The following is a 14,031-nucleotide window of genomic DNA, read 5'->3' on the forward strand; positions in this document are numbered from 1 at the left end:
AAGATTGTGATTAGTTTTCATGTAAAATGACTTACATCAACATAGTTGCTTTAACACAAGCAGGAGACTGCATGTTGCAGGGATAGTACGCTCCTCTCAGAGGAGTGTTGAGTTAATGATGCTCAACATCTGTATCAGTTGAAGAATGGCATTAATTGCCTCTCTGAGGAGACTTTGCCTCTTGACAACTAGATAGAGCTGTGAATGGGAGGAAATTCTGATAGCACAAAAATTTCCTGAATTGAAAGGTTTGTCCTAGGTCATCTTGCTAACTAGCATCTTATATCATGATCAGAGTTTGTACTGTTGGGGTGGCAACTACGGGGAGGGAACGTATTGGCATTAAAAAAAAAAAAAATTGGAATGCATGCAGAACCAGACTTGGATGGCATTATAACAGATAAAAATACTCCAAATGGATCAAACACATTGGGATAACAAAAGAGAAATGTTCTCAAAGAGTTGGCTTGTTATATGACAAATTGTTTTTTCCAATTATTGTAGAAATATTCCTTAATGTTAAAAATAGTGATATACTATTCAAAAGAAAAGATTCTCCTTTGGAAATAGATTATAAGAGGGATTTAAAGGGAGGTGGGCATATGCTACTGTATAGCTGTCATTGGGCGTGAGTTTGGACAAATGCGAACTGTGCTTATGGTACTAGAATTAGTTAATTAACTAGGTAGCTAGTTAACAGTAAAAGTTTCATTTTAACATTCTCTCTGCTGCATTATGTGAAATAACATGAAATAGAAGTAACTTCAAATGTTTTTGTCTCCCCTTTCTAGAACTAAATATTCAGACATTAGTCAATGTGCTAGTAGAAACCAGAGGAAAAGATTAAGGAGCAATGACAGCTGAACTGGAAACAGATGAACAGATTCAAGAATTCCATCTCTTGGCTTTCAGGAAAGAGACTGCATTTAATTCTGTGTTTGACTGGTTTTGGAAGGGGAAAGGGAGGTAGGGTTTAATTTTTTAACATGTGAAATAGAGCTGGAACACAAACTTGCACATAATGGAAGTGAACATACTATTTTGTTTAGGCTTTTTTAATGTATTTGTTAGTATATTACAGAAAAAATCTTTTGTTATTTTTTGAAAATATGTTAATGTTATTCTGTCAGCAAAAAGCTAATAACCTTTTTAACACCCTTCCCAACTCAGAAAAAAAGAAAGGTTTACTTTTATGTTATCTACTTACGAAGAATATTCACTGAAAATACAGGTCCGTTGCATGAAAATACAGGTTTACTTTTCTTCACACAAATGTAAGGCTAGTTCAGTTAATTTAAGGCTTTATAATTAGCCTGTTTTTAGAAACGGTACACTACATTTCTGTTTAGGCAAAGAAAGGAGAATGTCACAGCAAAGGTATTTTCTGTCTTAACGTGATGCTATATGAGGAAAATGTAATTATTCTAGGGGATTGGTATGTAATGGGGCATATTGCTTTCATTTTTGCAGAGTAAAAAGAGACGTGTGAAATATATGCAGGTTTTTTTATCATGTTGTTCAGAATGAAATGGTTACAAATTGACTTAAAACTCGTTTGATGGATTGATCCATACTAAAATAAAAATTCTTGATTCTTTCTACTGGCAAAAGCTTACTAAGAAATAGTAGAACCTATAAGGCAATCAGATAAAATAATAGGGAAAAATAAATAATCAAAATGACATACTAACTGAGAAATACTTACCAGTTCATGATGTTTATCAGTGGTCCATACTTATGCTTTCTTTTCCCCACACTTCTGAGCCATATGCTCATGAATGCCTGGCTTTAGATGTCTACTTTATATAATCAAATCCAGCTTATATGTGGCTAAAGAAAAGGAGTAAAGTGAGGCAGTTTACTCTCCAGTATCCATTTTCCTTTTCACTGCTGTGTTGTGGACTATCTTCTCACCCATACCTGAAATATTTCTCTGTCTCTGTGATTAGATACTTGTGCTAATCCAGGGTTAGTCTTCATGAGCTGTCATATATCTTTTTTGCATTCACTAAAATAACTTTTTGGATCTTGACATGTAAATCTTAACACAAAGGCAACAAAGCAATTGATGATAGAGCACATAAACTCGACTCCCTAAAATTCTTTTTCTGTAACTGTTTTGCTTGTGCATCAGAAAAGATCCACGTCCCTTTTTCATTCCTGTTCACTATTTCCTTTTCTCCTTCTCATACTTATTGAAGGGTTTAAGTAGTTTCTAATGGCATAGACTCAGTAGTTGTGCCATACACTTTTATCCATTGAATTACATAGTAGACCTTCTTGCTTAAAGGAGGAAAACATTATTTTCTACCACAGGTGTCTGCCAGCGTTTTGATTTAAAACTCTGTGGGACTGATCAGTTATTATCTACATCTAAAAAATATTATAAATTATTTCTACGAATGTTACTACATAGTTTTTTTCCCACAGAAAGTGTAGTGCAACTAAAATTCTGAAACTCTAGAAAAATGTTGCTAGAAAATGTTACTGCTACAGCTCTGTCAATTCAGGTTAAGACCTTTTCATCTGAGGTGGTTGTAGAGAGCTCTTTTTTCCCTTTGGGATTTTACTGCCATGACTGTATATCCCAGTGGCATACAGCAGCTGGATGATCTCTGCCCAAATTAGATGCTTCTTCTACCTACACATTCCCTTCTTATTTTTCGTTCTTGGGGAACAGTTCCTGTCCCTGCTTATTGTGCAGGGTCCTACATTGGGGAAACAGTTCTTGCATTTTGAAACGGAGTTGGAGGAGTGACCACGTTAAGATGGGAAATGCTTTTCAGCATTGATTTACTAAAGGTTTCCTAAGCTGTAGATAGCATTTGGAGTCTTGTAAATGCCCTTTGCTTCTCTTTTTCAATTTTCACTTCTTACCAAAATCAGTGAAGTTCTTGAGATGATTGTCTGTTTGTTCTTATACACAAGCACTATCATGTAGGGTATTTTTTTTAAGCTGCTGGTATCTTGTAATATAAACTCCAAGCCTGCCTTATCTGTTATGTGCAATTACTACCAGCAGTGTGTTCTTCTCTGTTTCTTTCAGTCACTTGGCTGAGCCGCTTTCAGCTGCATCGCTTTCTCCTTAATTCTCTTTTTATCTTTCTTCTTTCCAAAGATCTTCCTAGCTTTGGAAATTAAGAGCTTCCGTGGGCAATTTCTGTACCGATACTGGCCTGGGGCCTGCCACTTGGCACTCCCAGGTTCGACTGACTTTTGGTCTATAGCTGTCACCTCCGCAACTGATTTCAGAGACTTTTTTTCCTGTGTCCCATACCAGCAAACAGGTATAGCTGATTTGTGTCAAACAAGTAGCATCTTTGTTATTGCAGGAACACATTCCTTCCTGGAGTTCAATTTCCTAGTATTCAAATGAAGGGCAAAAAGAAAGACACAGAAGCATCTTCAGGATGCAACTCTGCGAAGGGATTGTTTACCCCTGTGACAGGAGTGATGAATGTTTTTCCTTTTTTTCAGGGCTGTGTAGAATTGGGAGTACTAAGCATCATTGCCTCATTTGGAGGGCTTCTGTGACACCTTCCCTTCCTCTGTAGGGCCAGGTACTTGCAACTCAAGACTGTTCTCTTTTACAGGGTCCCTCTCTCAATCAGTTTTTGTGAATGGGGACATCCACCCTGAGGACCTATCTGCCTGTTTCACTTCTTTCTTTCTAGCCAGCAGCTCATCCTACAAACATGACTTATGAGAGATGGCGACTTTGCATTCTGTTTTACTTGTTCTCACTCAGTTCAACCCTGCCACCTTTAAAAGGGGATTCAACTGACGCTAGAAAAGGAAAGCAGAAATCCAGGTTTCTGACCTGTTTGGCACCTGACCAGCAGTGTCCACAAAGGCACCAGGTAAGAAGACCTCATGGAAAAAAAGAGTTCTGGAAGTTCTGTCATCCTACCAGTTACTTCTTCAGTAGGATTGCATAAGCCGAGACCTCCTGTTGCTTCTGTTTTCCTGGTTTTGATTCAACTTCTGGCTACTCCTTACTCCCAAGAAACCTCTTTGCCTTATCTTGCTCCCATGTAGTATAGAACTGGAGCAGAATGAGTCCTCTGCCTGTTCCTGTTTCTCTAGACTCCGGTCCTTCTTCAAGAAACAACCTTCACAAGGTAGGCATTGATAGCCTGCAGAGCAGCATCGCTTCAAATCCTTGTCATCCTTCAGCACTAATAGAGCTACACCACAGGCTTTGGCACTGAGGCAAGATTTTTTAGGCTGCACCAGAGCCCTTTGAACCAATTTCACTTTTCCTTGAAAAGCCATTGATAAAAATCCAGACTAGAACATGCTTTGGGGGATAAATGGTCTACTTCCCAGCCAGTTTCTTGGTCTGTGGTGTACCTGCTTTCAGAAGCATCTGTTTCCCACGGAGACAAGAGTCATTCCAGTCCAGAGCCACTTTGGTGATTTCCTGCAGAAAGTGCTGGAGCCAGTTGTTCTACACCAAGGACAGTGACATATAACGAGGTTGGCTGAGAAAGGAGACGTTCTTCACAGGAGACAACTTGGGAAATTTCTCAGGCTCCAGCTTTTTTAGTTTAGTTTGGCACCTTGGACTTACTTATTAATGATCCTCAGAATGCTTCCCAGAATTACTGCATTTCACTTGGGTGGATGTATGATCCAGAGAGACAGATTCCTTAGTGGGAAGGGAACGGGGAAGCTCTTTTGAATGGGGCCTTTTAATGGAGAAGCTCTTTTGAGCCCAAAACTTTGGGGCTCTTCTTTTATTGTTTGTTTCTGAAGAGAACATATACAGCGATTGTCTCAGCCTTCTGGGGAGGGTAAGCTTCAAGCAGTAACTGCTGGAAGTCTTTCTCCCTTGTCTTAAAGATAAGTAACTTTCACGGTTCATTCTGGACTGTTGGATGAGGTGGTCTCTGACATTGGTCATTATTCCTGCTCCCCCAGCTCACCCAGAAAGAATCCCTTGCCCTTTGGGTGACGATGCCCAAAGCGCTTTGGGAGAGCTCCATGTTTTTGTGTGTGTATGCTATGGAGACCATTGGTCTCTCCCCAGATATTTCACACCAGGAAAGTGTTTAGAAAATGTTGCTGAACTGTCAGCAAGGGTCTGTTTGCTTACCACTTGACAACTAGTAGCAGCTTCTCTGCACAACGGATGTTTGATAACTGCACAGTTGCCTCTTGGCTGTCAGCAGAAACTATACTCTGGCTGAGACACTTGGGAATTACATTATAACATTGATTTTTTTTTAGGTAGGATGTCTTTCTGACTGTGGACCCAAACCCTCTCTGCATAATCTCTTGGAATATCTGCTTGATATCAGTTTATGTATAGGCACGCCCATCAACGACAGCTTACCTGCCTGTGTCTGTATGTAATTATGAAATTTGAAACAAAAGAGTGTATGTGGCCTGCCCGCATACAATGAGCTGGGTATGGACTTAGGAATAAACCAGTATTGCTATAGTTTAAAAGCTAAAAGCTCTGGCCTGTAAACATACCCTGAAGAGTAGCAGTCACAGATAAGTAATATTGCTGCTTGAGTATTTTTAAGTACTTTGGAGAGCGCCAGTGTAAGATTTTCTAAGAGTAATCTAAGATGACTTGTTAACTTCTCTTTGCTTCCTCTGAGTTGCTTCGTCAAAGTTACTGCAGGTGATGGTGTGGACAGGAGTCAGGCATTACTTTTTTTTGCTTCAGTTTTTCCACTGAGTCCCTCTCCATCTGTAAAGGGCGAGATGGAGGGTAAGGTTTTGAGAATGTTTGACTGTCAATTCAAGGCTACTTCAAATAAGTGCTTCACCACAAAATGGAAGAGTGTTGGCGTTAAATGAGCCCACTGCGCAGAGGGAACTATATTTCCAGAGTAGTTAGCTATAGTTTATTTTTGTAGGGAACTCGCTGAGGAAGATGCAGTATTGGACACAGGTGTGAAGAAGTTGTATTTGAAGACGGCCCAAGGATACCCTGCAAGGAGGAGGCAGCTAGAAAATAAAAAGATAGGGCAAGGAAAAAAGGCCATCGGTGTTAAGTGGGAGGGACCCCTGAACCGTAGAAAACTAGAATACTGAAATAAAACCATCACCCCCTTAAAAAAAGCTGTACAAAAGTGAAGTAGACTACAAAAATTGATCTAATATTTTTACTTAATTTTAAATTCTGTATTAAAAATTAATACATTAAACTCTTATAAAAGTAAGGCACATGCAAAACATGTTGTGCAACTTCTGACTTTCAACTCTCTTACAAACTAACAAGCATTACTTTAATTTGGCGTTTCTAAAGAGTCATTTTTCCCCATGCAGGATATGTGGAAGAAGGTTAAGTTTGACATTGCACCAGTTAAATCTAGATTCTGTGCTTTCTGTACGACAGTAAGCAGAGATGGTCATATCATACAGTAATATAAAATAAAAACCAACTCAAGTACAGATTCTGAAGGTGATGACCAACATACAAAATTTAAGAGTGTGACATTATATCCATTATAATACATCAATAATCTTATTCAGTACAGGATGATTTGGCAACTCCAGTCTGTGTAATGCCAGTGTGCAGTTCCTAGTTATCAGTGTCATACGATACTGAAGACCATGGAAAGATACTGCTCATAGGACACTTGAATCCAGCCATCTTGATCAGTATCGTATCGTCGGAACACATCAGTCAGTCTCTGAAAAGGGGGGAAAAAACATACATTTTTGTACACTGGGAAGGTTCAGACTGCCATGTATTCCCCTTGCCACTTAGGTTTCTATAGCTTTATGAACATTTTCTGTTCATCCGCTCTGTAGACAGTTTACAGTCTCGTGCATATAGAGGTAGCTCTTTGCCATGTCTCGTGCTTCAGCTGTGTAGCAGATCTAATTCTAAAACCACCTTACGATCCCTAAGGCCATCTAGGCACTACTTTATAGACCAGACAGCTTTTTATAACTGGCTTTAAAGGAGGGGGAAACAACGCACAATTCTTGTGAGACGTTTGAGAGTCACCTGGAGACAGAATCCAGCAAGTACCTTGTCCATTTCTCATCTTCTACCAAATACGCTTTATGTGTCATTACTATCTGAGTTGTCTCTGCAGAGGTGCCAGGCAGTACAGATCGAGTGTGGACCAAAATAACTACCAGCATGGTTTCACTAACACCAGCTGAATGATACTCCATTTCAAAGCCCTCTTTACCAGTGTTTAAGTTTATAAACAAAGTATAATCGTCTTCTGTTACAAATGAATATAAAGGCAACTGATGTTTCAGCAGACTTACGGCTATAGACCTAAAGGAGAAGAACAAAAGACCTGTATGCAAATAACAGAGATACTACTTTTACAGGGCACTCCTTTCTCTTCCTGTTGCAAATCAGAAGAGATCTTAAGATACTGTTGCAATGCTGGCCAGTGTCAGAAGAGCAACCTTCTTCCTATCCTACTAAAACTCAGCTTGTCCACTGGTACAGTTTCCCGAAGTCTTACATACATTTCAGAAAAGTCAGAGACACTTAGAGAAACCTTAATAAGCACTGAGGTGAGGAATCATCCAGTGACTGATTTCTAAACAAAATAATAGACCTGTAAAACCACAGTGCTCGCTCGCTCTCTGTCCACACACACACACACATTTCTGTTACTGAAAGAATTTTTGTTCTAAATGTCTTTTACTACCATTGCCCCTGCAGGAACAGCAGTGACGAAAGACTGAATAATTCAGCTGCTAGGTCAAATTCCTTTTAGTCAGAGCCTTAAACAGAGAGATAAACAAAAAACTCACAATTCAGATACGAGAATTATGGGCACCACAGGACATGACACACTCCCGTTTTAACGCACCCAAGATCCAGAGGAAGTGTTTATATTAAACTAATTGATATAGTGTTAAGTGTTTTCCTTTTAAAACACTGAGACTATTTTACTTTTTTTTGCCCCATAAAAGTATTTAACAGGTCAAAAAATTTGTATCAAATTTACTTGCGATGCGAATGGATAGCAAGTTAAGACCAATAAATGAAGATGTTTCTAGTGCCTCTCATATACTTTATTCAAATGGTTTATTTATAAGCAAGTTCTAGATCCAATGTTATAGTTAAATTGAGAATCATGAAAGTTTAAGAAAAGGTGATTTTTTTTTTTCAATTGACATTAAAGTACATCTCCTTTCTTACCTGTAAAACAACACAGCACTGAATAAAGTCATCAAAAGCAACTTGTCCTCTTCCTTGTCTGTCAAATTTTCGAATAAGGATATCGTAGAATTGATCAGAGAGTCGGTAACCTTGGAAAAGAGAAATGCTTTAGAAGGTTTCAATTACCACAGTCCTTCTATAAAAAGAACTAGTCTGTTTAGCAGGCATGTGTAACAAAACCAGAAAACAGTAAGCAGTTACAAGAGACAGGGTTTTTTTTTGCCAAATATCTGTGTTAAACTAAAATGCATGCAGTAAAAACTGTGCTTAATAATAATTATAGACAGAGTCACAGTAAACATAATTACTGATTAAAGTGACTAGTTGGTTGACGGAACGGTTTAGGGCTGCAACTCAAGTCTTTGTAAGTGAAGTCAATTAAATGAAAGTTACTTTTGCAATCAGAACGCTACTGTTGCGTAGACAGCTGGCTTCGTTTTAAAAAGCAGCAAGGTGTATCAAGTACCCTTGTAAGTTCAGACATTTACCTGAAGTACTGGTAACACTCTCAGAGCGGCTAACAGGGGAGACAGAAAACATTCCACACATGTACTGACACATCCAGTTTCATTTTTTCCATTAAAGGAAATAATAGCTTAAAAAGTGCTTGTGGCATGGATATCTTTAAAGGTACCTTACACCTAAAAGGATAACTGCATTTCACCTGCCTCATTTTTAGTCACGTTTGTCAGAGCGGTACAGGCCTAACAATAAGAAGCTCATCTGATGACATAACCCAATCATAAAAACTGTAATTATAAATGAATTACCAAAACCTGTTAGAGCTTGCTTTAGTTCATTTTTGTCAATCATTCCAGAATTGTCTCTGTCATACGCTCGAAAGACATTCTGCCAGTCTGAGATATACTTCCAGACTCCTGTGAATTCATTGAAGTTCACACCACCTTTGTTTTCTCTGTCAAACATGCCTGAAAGAAAAAATAAGAAACACATACAAAACCTTAATCATACTACTCTTCAGTAAGATCTGCTAGTATTTTAAGAAGGAAGCGAGAGCGCTTTGTGGAAAATACTGAAGACAGAAAAGAAATTGCGAAAATACAAGTGGTATGTTGGAAAGTACTGCCAAAAAAAGCAAGTTGCTGTCCACTGAAGGAGAGTAAGATAAAGCAAGGTAAAAGAGGACCAGAATGAATCACAGGACCAGAAACAGAATGTTTTTCCTGGGTTTTCATTTCCGGTTTGAAAGTATTTAGGGCTTGATTAATCATCCAATGGGAAAAAGAGAGAGGGGAGTTGTTCTTTTCTAAGGACTCATGAAAAGTCTACAACATCTACTGACTGCCAAAAGTGCTGGGATATTCATCTGCATTTGACTCATTGATACTATTGTTACACAAACAGCATGTTGCACAGCAATGGAACTCAGACCGCTGCTGAATACTTACTAAAAACAAAGCAAAAAATATAGTCCTTGGATTTATGAACTGTATGATAGAAAAGATTTTTTGTGCTTGAATTTTTATCCTTCTGTTTTACCACCTCCTACATCTTCCACATTACAGGCAATTATTTTAAGACTAAAGAATTCAAAATTGTAAAGCTTTTGTTTGGTCTTTTTGGAGCAGAACATAGGATTAAAATGCAAGACAGGAACAACTACTTATGAGAACAAGCTATATAATATCTTTTTAGAATACTTAAGCTGAAAATTTCCCCACACATAAATTGCATTTACTATCTATTCAGTTGTACAGTAACATTTTCTCAGGCTGCTTCGACAAGTGCATGTGTGTGCATGCAAAGGGCATTGCTGTATTATTCAAAAGCGAAAATATCTGAGTTTAACTTACTACTGCTAGGCTGTCTAGAGGGGAAAAAAAAGAAAAAAAAAAAAAAAACAGAGTAAAGACATACTGAAACATACCACCTAACAATGAAAGACCAGCTTGTTAACGCTACAGTCAAATTAGTTCAAAAGACCATTAAACAGGCATTCATTATTATAGTAGAAATACATACTGTATATGCATTGTAATATTTGTACATACTTATTTTTCTAAAACAGTGCAGCAATTGATAGCATTCTCAATCATCTGAACAGATCACAAAACGTCACATCACACAACTACACTCACCCAGAATTGACCTGACTGTTGCTGGATTAAATGGAGTCCACGTGCCTGAAACAGAAAGAATTACTTAGTTCCTCAATACTAAGTAACATTTTAAAAAAATGCAACCAACCAACAAATGAACCAAAAAAATCAGATAAGAACTTAAACAGTGAATTCAGAGCTAGATGACATGGAGCTAGCATATTATAAAATAAGGCTGCTTTGAAGTAATTATGTTCTTGACCATTCAGAGATGACTTCAGACCAATGCTTTACAGATACTACACAGAAACCAACATTTTCCAGGCTGCACCAAAAAAAACCCCAAAAACCAAAACCCCAAAATCTTGGAAGAACTAAGAAGGATTTTTTGCATCCCAGGTAGTCAGGAGGTATTGGATAAAAGGCAAGATCAAAACTGAAGTCCCACTTTTTCCACTGATGGAAGCAGAAGAGTTTTAAGTTACAATTCAAACCAGGTCTCATATGTATTCCTCAGTAAGAACCCATCTGCTTATTTCCTATTTTACAGGTGGGTTACTCCAGGGCATTTAGTTTGTGACAGAAGTGAAAAGAAAAGGTTCCTAACATGGCATAACCACACAGTGTAATTTAGAGTTGAGTTTAGTATAAATCCCACCTCCGCTGCTAAATCAATGATGTGTTAGTTTAAATTAGTATTTTCAGACCAAGAAATGTTGCTGCTTGAAGGGGCCTGAGCAGTAATCATCTGAAGAGGAGCTTTGTACTTCTCTGAATATTTTGACAGGCTAGTCACTTTGGACTAGTTTTCACTCTGCTGGAAGCATTCCAGAGTGCTAGAAAGCATAAAGCTTTCAATTAAAGAGAAATACTGTGCCTCATCTAGAATTTCACCATCCATTCTCAGAGCCTGTGAAGGTACCAGCAGGACCAAGAAGCACGTATTAAATTCACTGAGGTTGAGTGCAGGGACCAGGAAGGAACCAGTACAGTAGGGGTACTGCAGAGGCATTTGCAATGATGCAGTCAGCTGACCACAAATACCTAACAGAAAGGCTGCACTGGTATTAAGCAGGCTTTGTGAAGGCCATGGCTGCTTCGCTGGATCAAGCTGCAGTGGTGTAAGCAGTGCTTATACCAGTGCTGAATTTCTCCCATAGAAGGGAAACTCTTTCAGTGTAAGTCTACAGATGCAGCAACGGGAAAAAACCCTATACTGTAGGCAGGCCATATGACCATTTGCACATGAAGAGAAACATACACAGAGAAGAGTGAAAATCGCTCTGAAAATGGTTAAGCAGTATTTTAGACAGAGAACATCAGTACCTTAGAGTTGTATGTCTCCTGACAAAAATAAAAAATAACGTAATGATTAACAGGGTGCCAGCATTTAACTCTCAACAGAGTAGAGGAAGAAGGGAAAACACAGTTTGGAATTTAACTTATTTAATGTTGAAATTTTCAAAAGACTCATACAGACATTATATAGTGAAACCAGAGCAACTCCAATGCTGAAGAACTGTACCAGTTTCAGCCTATTCCAGACTGTTCCCCTCCCCTAACTTTACGTGACTTTATGTGGCAGCATAGAAAAAAAAACAAGAAGGAAGCATAGGATTTTATTCTGCAAACAACTATACGAAGTGATGATCAGTCCCTCCCAGATAAGTAGACTGTTACATGCATAAACTTGACACGTTGAAAAGCTGAATGTCAAAACCACATTGAACTTCAAATTTTAATAAGCACTATGCAGACTTTTTTTAACGTTTTAGAAATAAACATATAACATTCTTTTAGCCCACGTTAGAGTGCAGGACAGCTACACACAACCATCCACTAGAGGATATATTTTGAAAAGAATGTAGTGAATTGTTAGTGACTTTGGTGTACAAGATCTAGAATCTCGGAATGAAGGAAGCTTACAGTTCTGTAAATATTTTGTCTAATAGTGAATTCACTTGGTGGGGATTCTTCGTAACTGCAAAGCACTGAAACTGCTAATCTACACTGTAAATAAGGAAAGAAAAGAGTTCAGATAGTCATCACTGCCTATCACCCTTAAATTCAATCAGATGGGAAGATATTTGAAATATATGAAGTTTAAAATGGCAGGTAAAGCCAGGTTCCCACATAGTTATAAACAGCAACGTAATCTTAAACGAAAACAGTGACTTAATCAATTTAACTTAGCTTTTGCTGAAGTTGTTATTCAAAATAGTATTTTAGTTATGGATCAGGTGCAGCAGCTACAATATATTGCTTTTAATTTATCATTATATTTTAAAATAAATATTCTAGTAAATCTAGTTTAGTTACAAGACCACAATTTTACTAAATAGAGCCATCCAAATTTATTTCAAGTCAGGTGATTACTGACAAAAAGGAGCCTTTCAGTCTGTGTGCACTGCAGCTCACAACATCAGTTTAAGCCCTTCTCAGTCACAAAGCACAGGAAGGATGAAGAAATTAAACCTTGGGAGAAGGGGAGCTTGATATAGACTCAAAGGTGCAGAAACAGCTTCAATATGCACTTTTTCAGATTTCTAAGTGGAAAAAAAACCCCACAAAGTACAAACCTACCCACCCTAAGTCACCAGAGGAAAGTAAAAATAGGCTACTGGAAAAATTTTTTGTTTTTTATTTTGCTTCCATGAGTTATTTGACCATACCCTAGTTACTCTTCAAGCATTATGACAGGGAACTGACGGACTACTAGGAAGTTTTAATTCTAGATCTAGAGTGCATCCTTCTACTTTGTTAGGAAAAAAAACCCAAACATGCCTCACTTGGAAAAAAAAAAAAATTAAAATTACCATCTTCAACTCCTGCACCATACTGTATGAAAAGATTTTATGTGCAGTAAAGAGGCTGGTTGTAAACATCTGATCTTTGTCCAGGTTATGCACTGATCCTGGTTAAAAAACAAAGGTTCGGTAGTGATGAGAGAGGAATATATAAATCACCAGTTATGTTTTCTAGGAAGCAGAGGTGGAAAAAATAAAGGGATGTGCATGCCTTCATTCCCCAGAATACAAATCGGTAATGTTTACAATAGGTACTCAGTTTATAATGCAGTATTACTAACATGCACCAAACCCAGAAAACTCCCCTTGAAATCCAAAAAAACCTAGGAGCAATGGGTTTGGGGAGGTGGGAGGGAAAAAAGGCAATAAAATAAAATCAGGAAGATTACCCACTTTTTTCCTTCCCTTCAGCCTTTTGCTGTAGATTAAATAGTATTAATCAGTGGTAGGAACATTCTCCCCCCCCCCCCCCCCACTCCCCAATCAAAGGATTATGGCATCAAGTAACCAATCTCACATGAAATTTAACATCAAGTTAATGAAAGTAATGCAGTTAAAGAACTTACTGAACTACCTCACTGCTCATTTACAGACTTACCATTGGATAATGCCTGCTGAAGTTCATTATCAGATATTATTCCACTCCTATCTTTATCAACCCTAGGGGAGGAAAAAAAAAAAAAAAGAGCAGTAAGCTTTAAATGGCTGAAATTAACAGGTTCCACTTACAGAAGACTTCAACATTCTGGTTCTTACTCACCAGATAAGATTAATCTTTTCCTGAAAAGTCACTAATTGCATTTTACTTGGTAAACCATTCACAGTTACTGCAAATTAAATGCTTCACTCAGACTTCATTCAGACTGATGAGACATTCTGGAACATGATAAAAGCTACAAAAAACCTGCAAGACTTAGGAGTGAAGAGACACACAAAAACATACGCTGACAATAAAACAGTTTGGGCATACTCCACACTGTGGAAGAATGGTTATCAGAAAAGGGAC

At 38.0% G+C, this 14,031-nt stretch overlaps 1 protein-coding gene across 3 annotated transcripts; it reads right to left on the reverse strand.

Annotated features, from left to right (window-relative positions):
* Positions 1 to 6,112: 6,112 nt before the first annotated feature.
* On the reverse strand, positions 6,113 to 13,687 carry PDCD6 (programmed cell death 6). Of its 3 annotated transcripts, none has more exons than XM_009576641.1 (5): positions 13,624 to 13,687; positions 10,258 to 10,302; positions 8,929 to 9,087; positions 8,138 to 8,247; positions 6,113 to 6,653 (listed from the first exon to the last, which is right to left on the reverse strand). In XM_009576641.1, the coding sequence occupies exons 3-5, from the start codon at positions 9,083 to 9,085 to the stop codon at positions 6,555 to 6,557; spliced, it is 366 nt and encodes a 121-aa protein (XP_009574936.1). In that variant the 5' UTR covers positions 9,086 to 9,087; positions 10,258 to 10,302; positions 13,624 to 13,687; the 3' UTR covers positions 6,113 to 6,554. The 3 variants fall into 3 exon arrangements, with proteins under 3 accessions (XP_009574936.1, XP_009574938.1, XP_009574937.1); XM_009576643.1 differs by having other exon boundaries at positions 6,120 to 6,653; positions 8,935 to 9,087; XM_009576642.1 differs by lacking the exon at positions 10,258 to 10,302 and having other exon boundaries at positions 6,120 to 6,653.
* Positions 13,688 to 14,031: the final 344 nt, after the last annotated feature.

The sequence above is a fragment of the Fulmarus glacialis genome, unplaced genomic scaffold, assembly GCF_000690835.1.
Source record: "Fulmarus glacialis isolate BGI_N327 unplaced genomic scaffold, ASM69083v1 scaffold15884, whole genome shotgun sequence".
Taxonomy (NCBI): Eukaryota; Metazoa; Chordata; class Aves; order Procellariiformes; family Procellariidae; genus Fulmarus; species Fulmarus glacialis.

What these genes read in the sequence shown, in the direction of transcription:
- PDCD6 (XM_009576641.1), bottom strand. Translation starts at nt 9,085, where the DNA reads ATGTTTGACAGAGAAAACAAAGGTGGTGTGAACTTCAATGAATTCACA. An exon ending in GCAAGCTCTAACAGGTTTTG is followed by an intron (nt 8,248 to 8,928) that starts GTAATTCATTTA and finishes CTCTTTTCCAAG; the next exon opens with GTTACCGACTCTCTGATCAA. An exon ending in AGTGCTGTGTTGTTTTACAG is followed by an intron (nt 6,654 to 8,137) that starts GTAAGAAAGGAG and finishes CCCCCTTTTCAG; the next exon opens with AGACTGACTGATGTGTTCCG.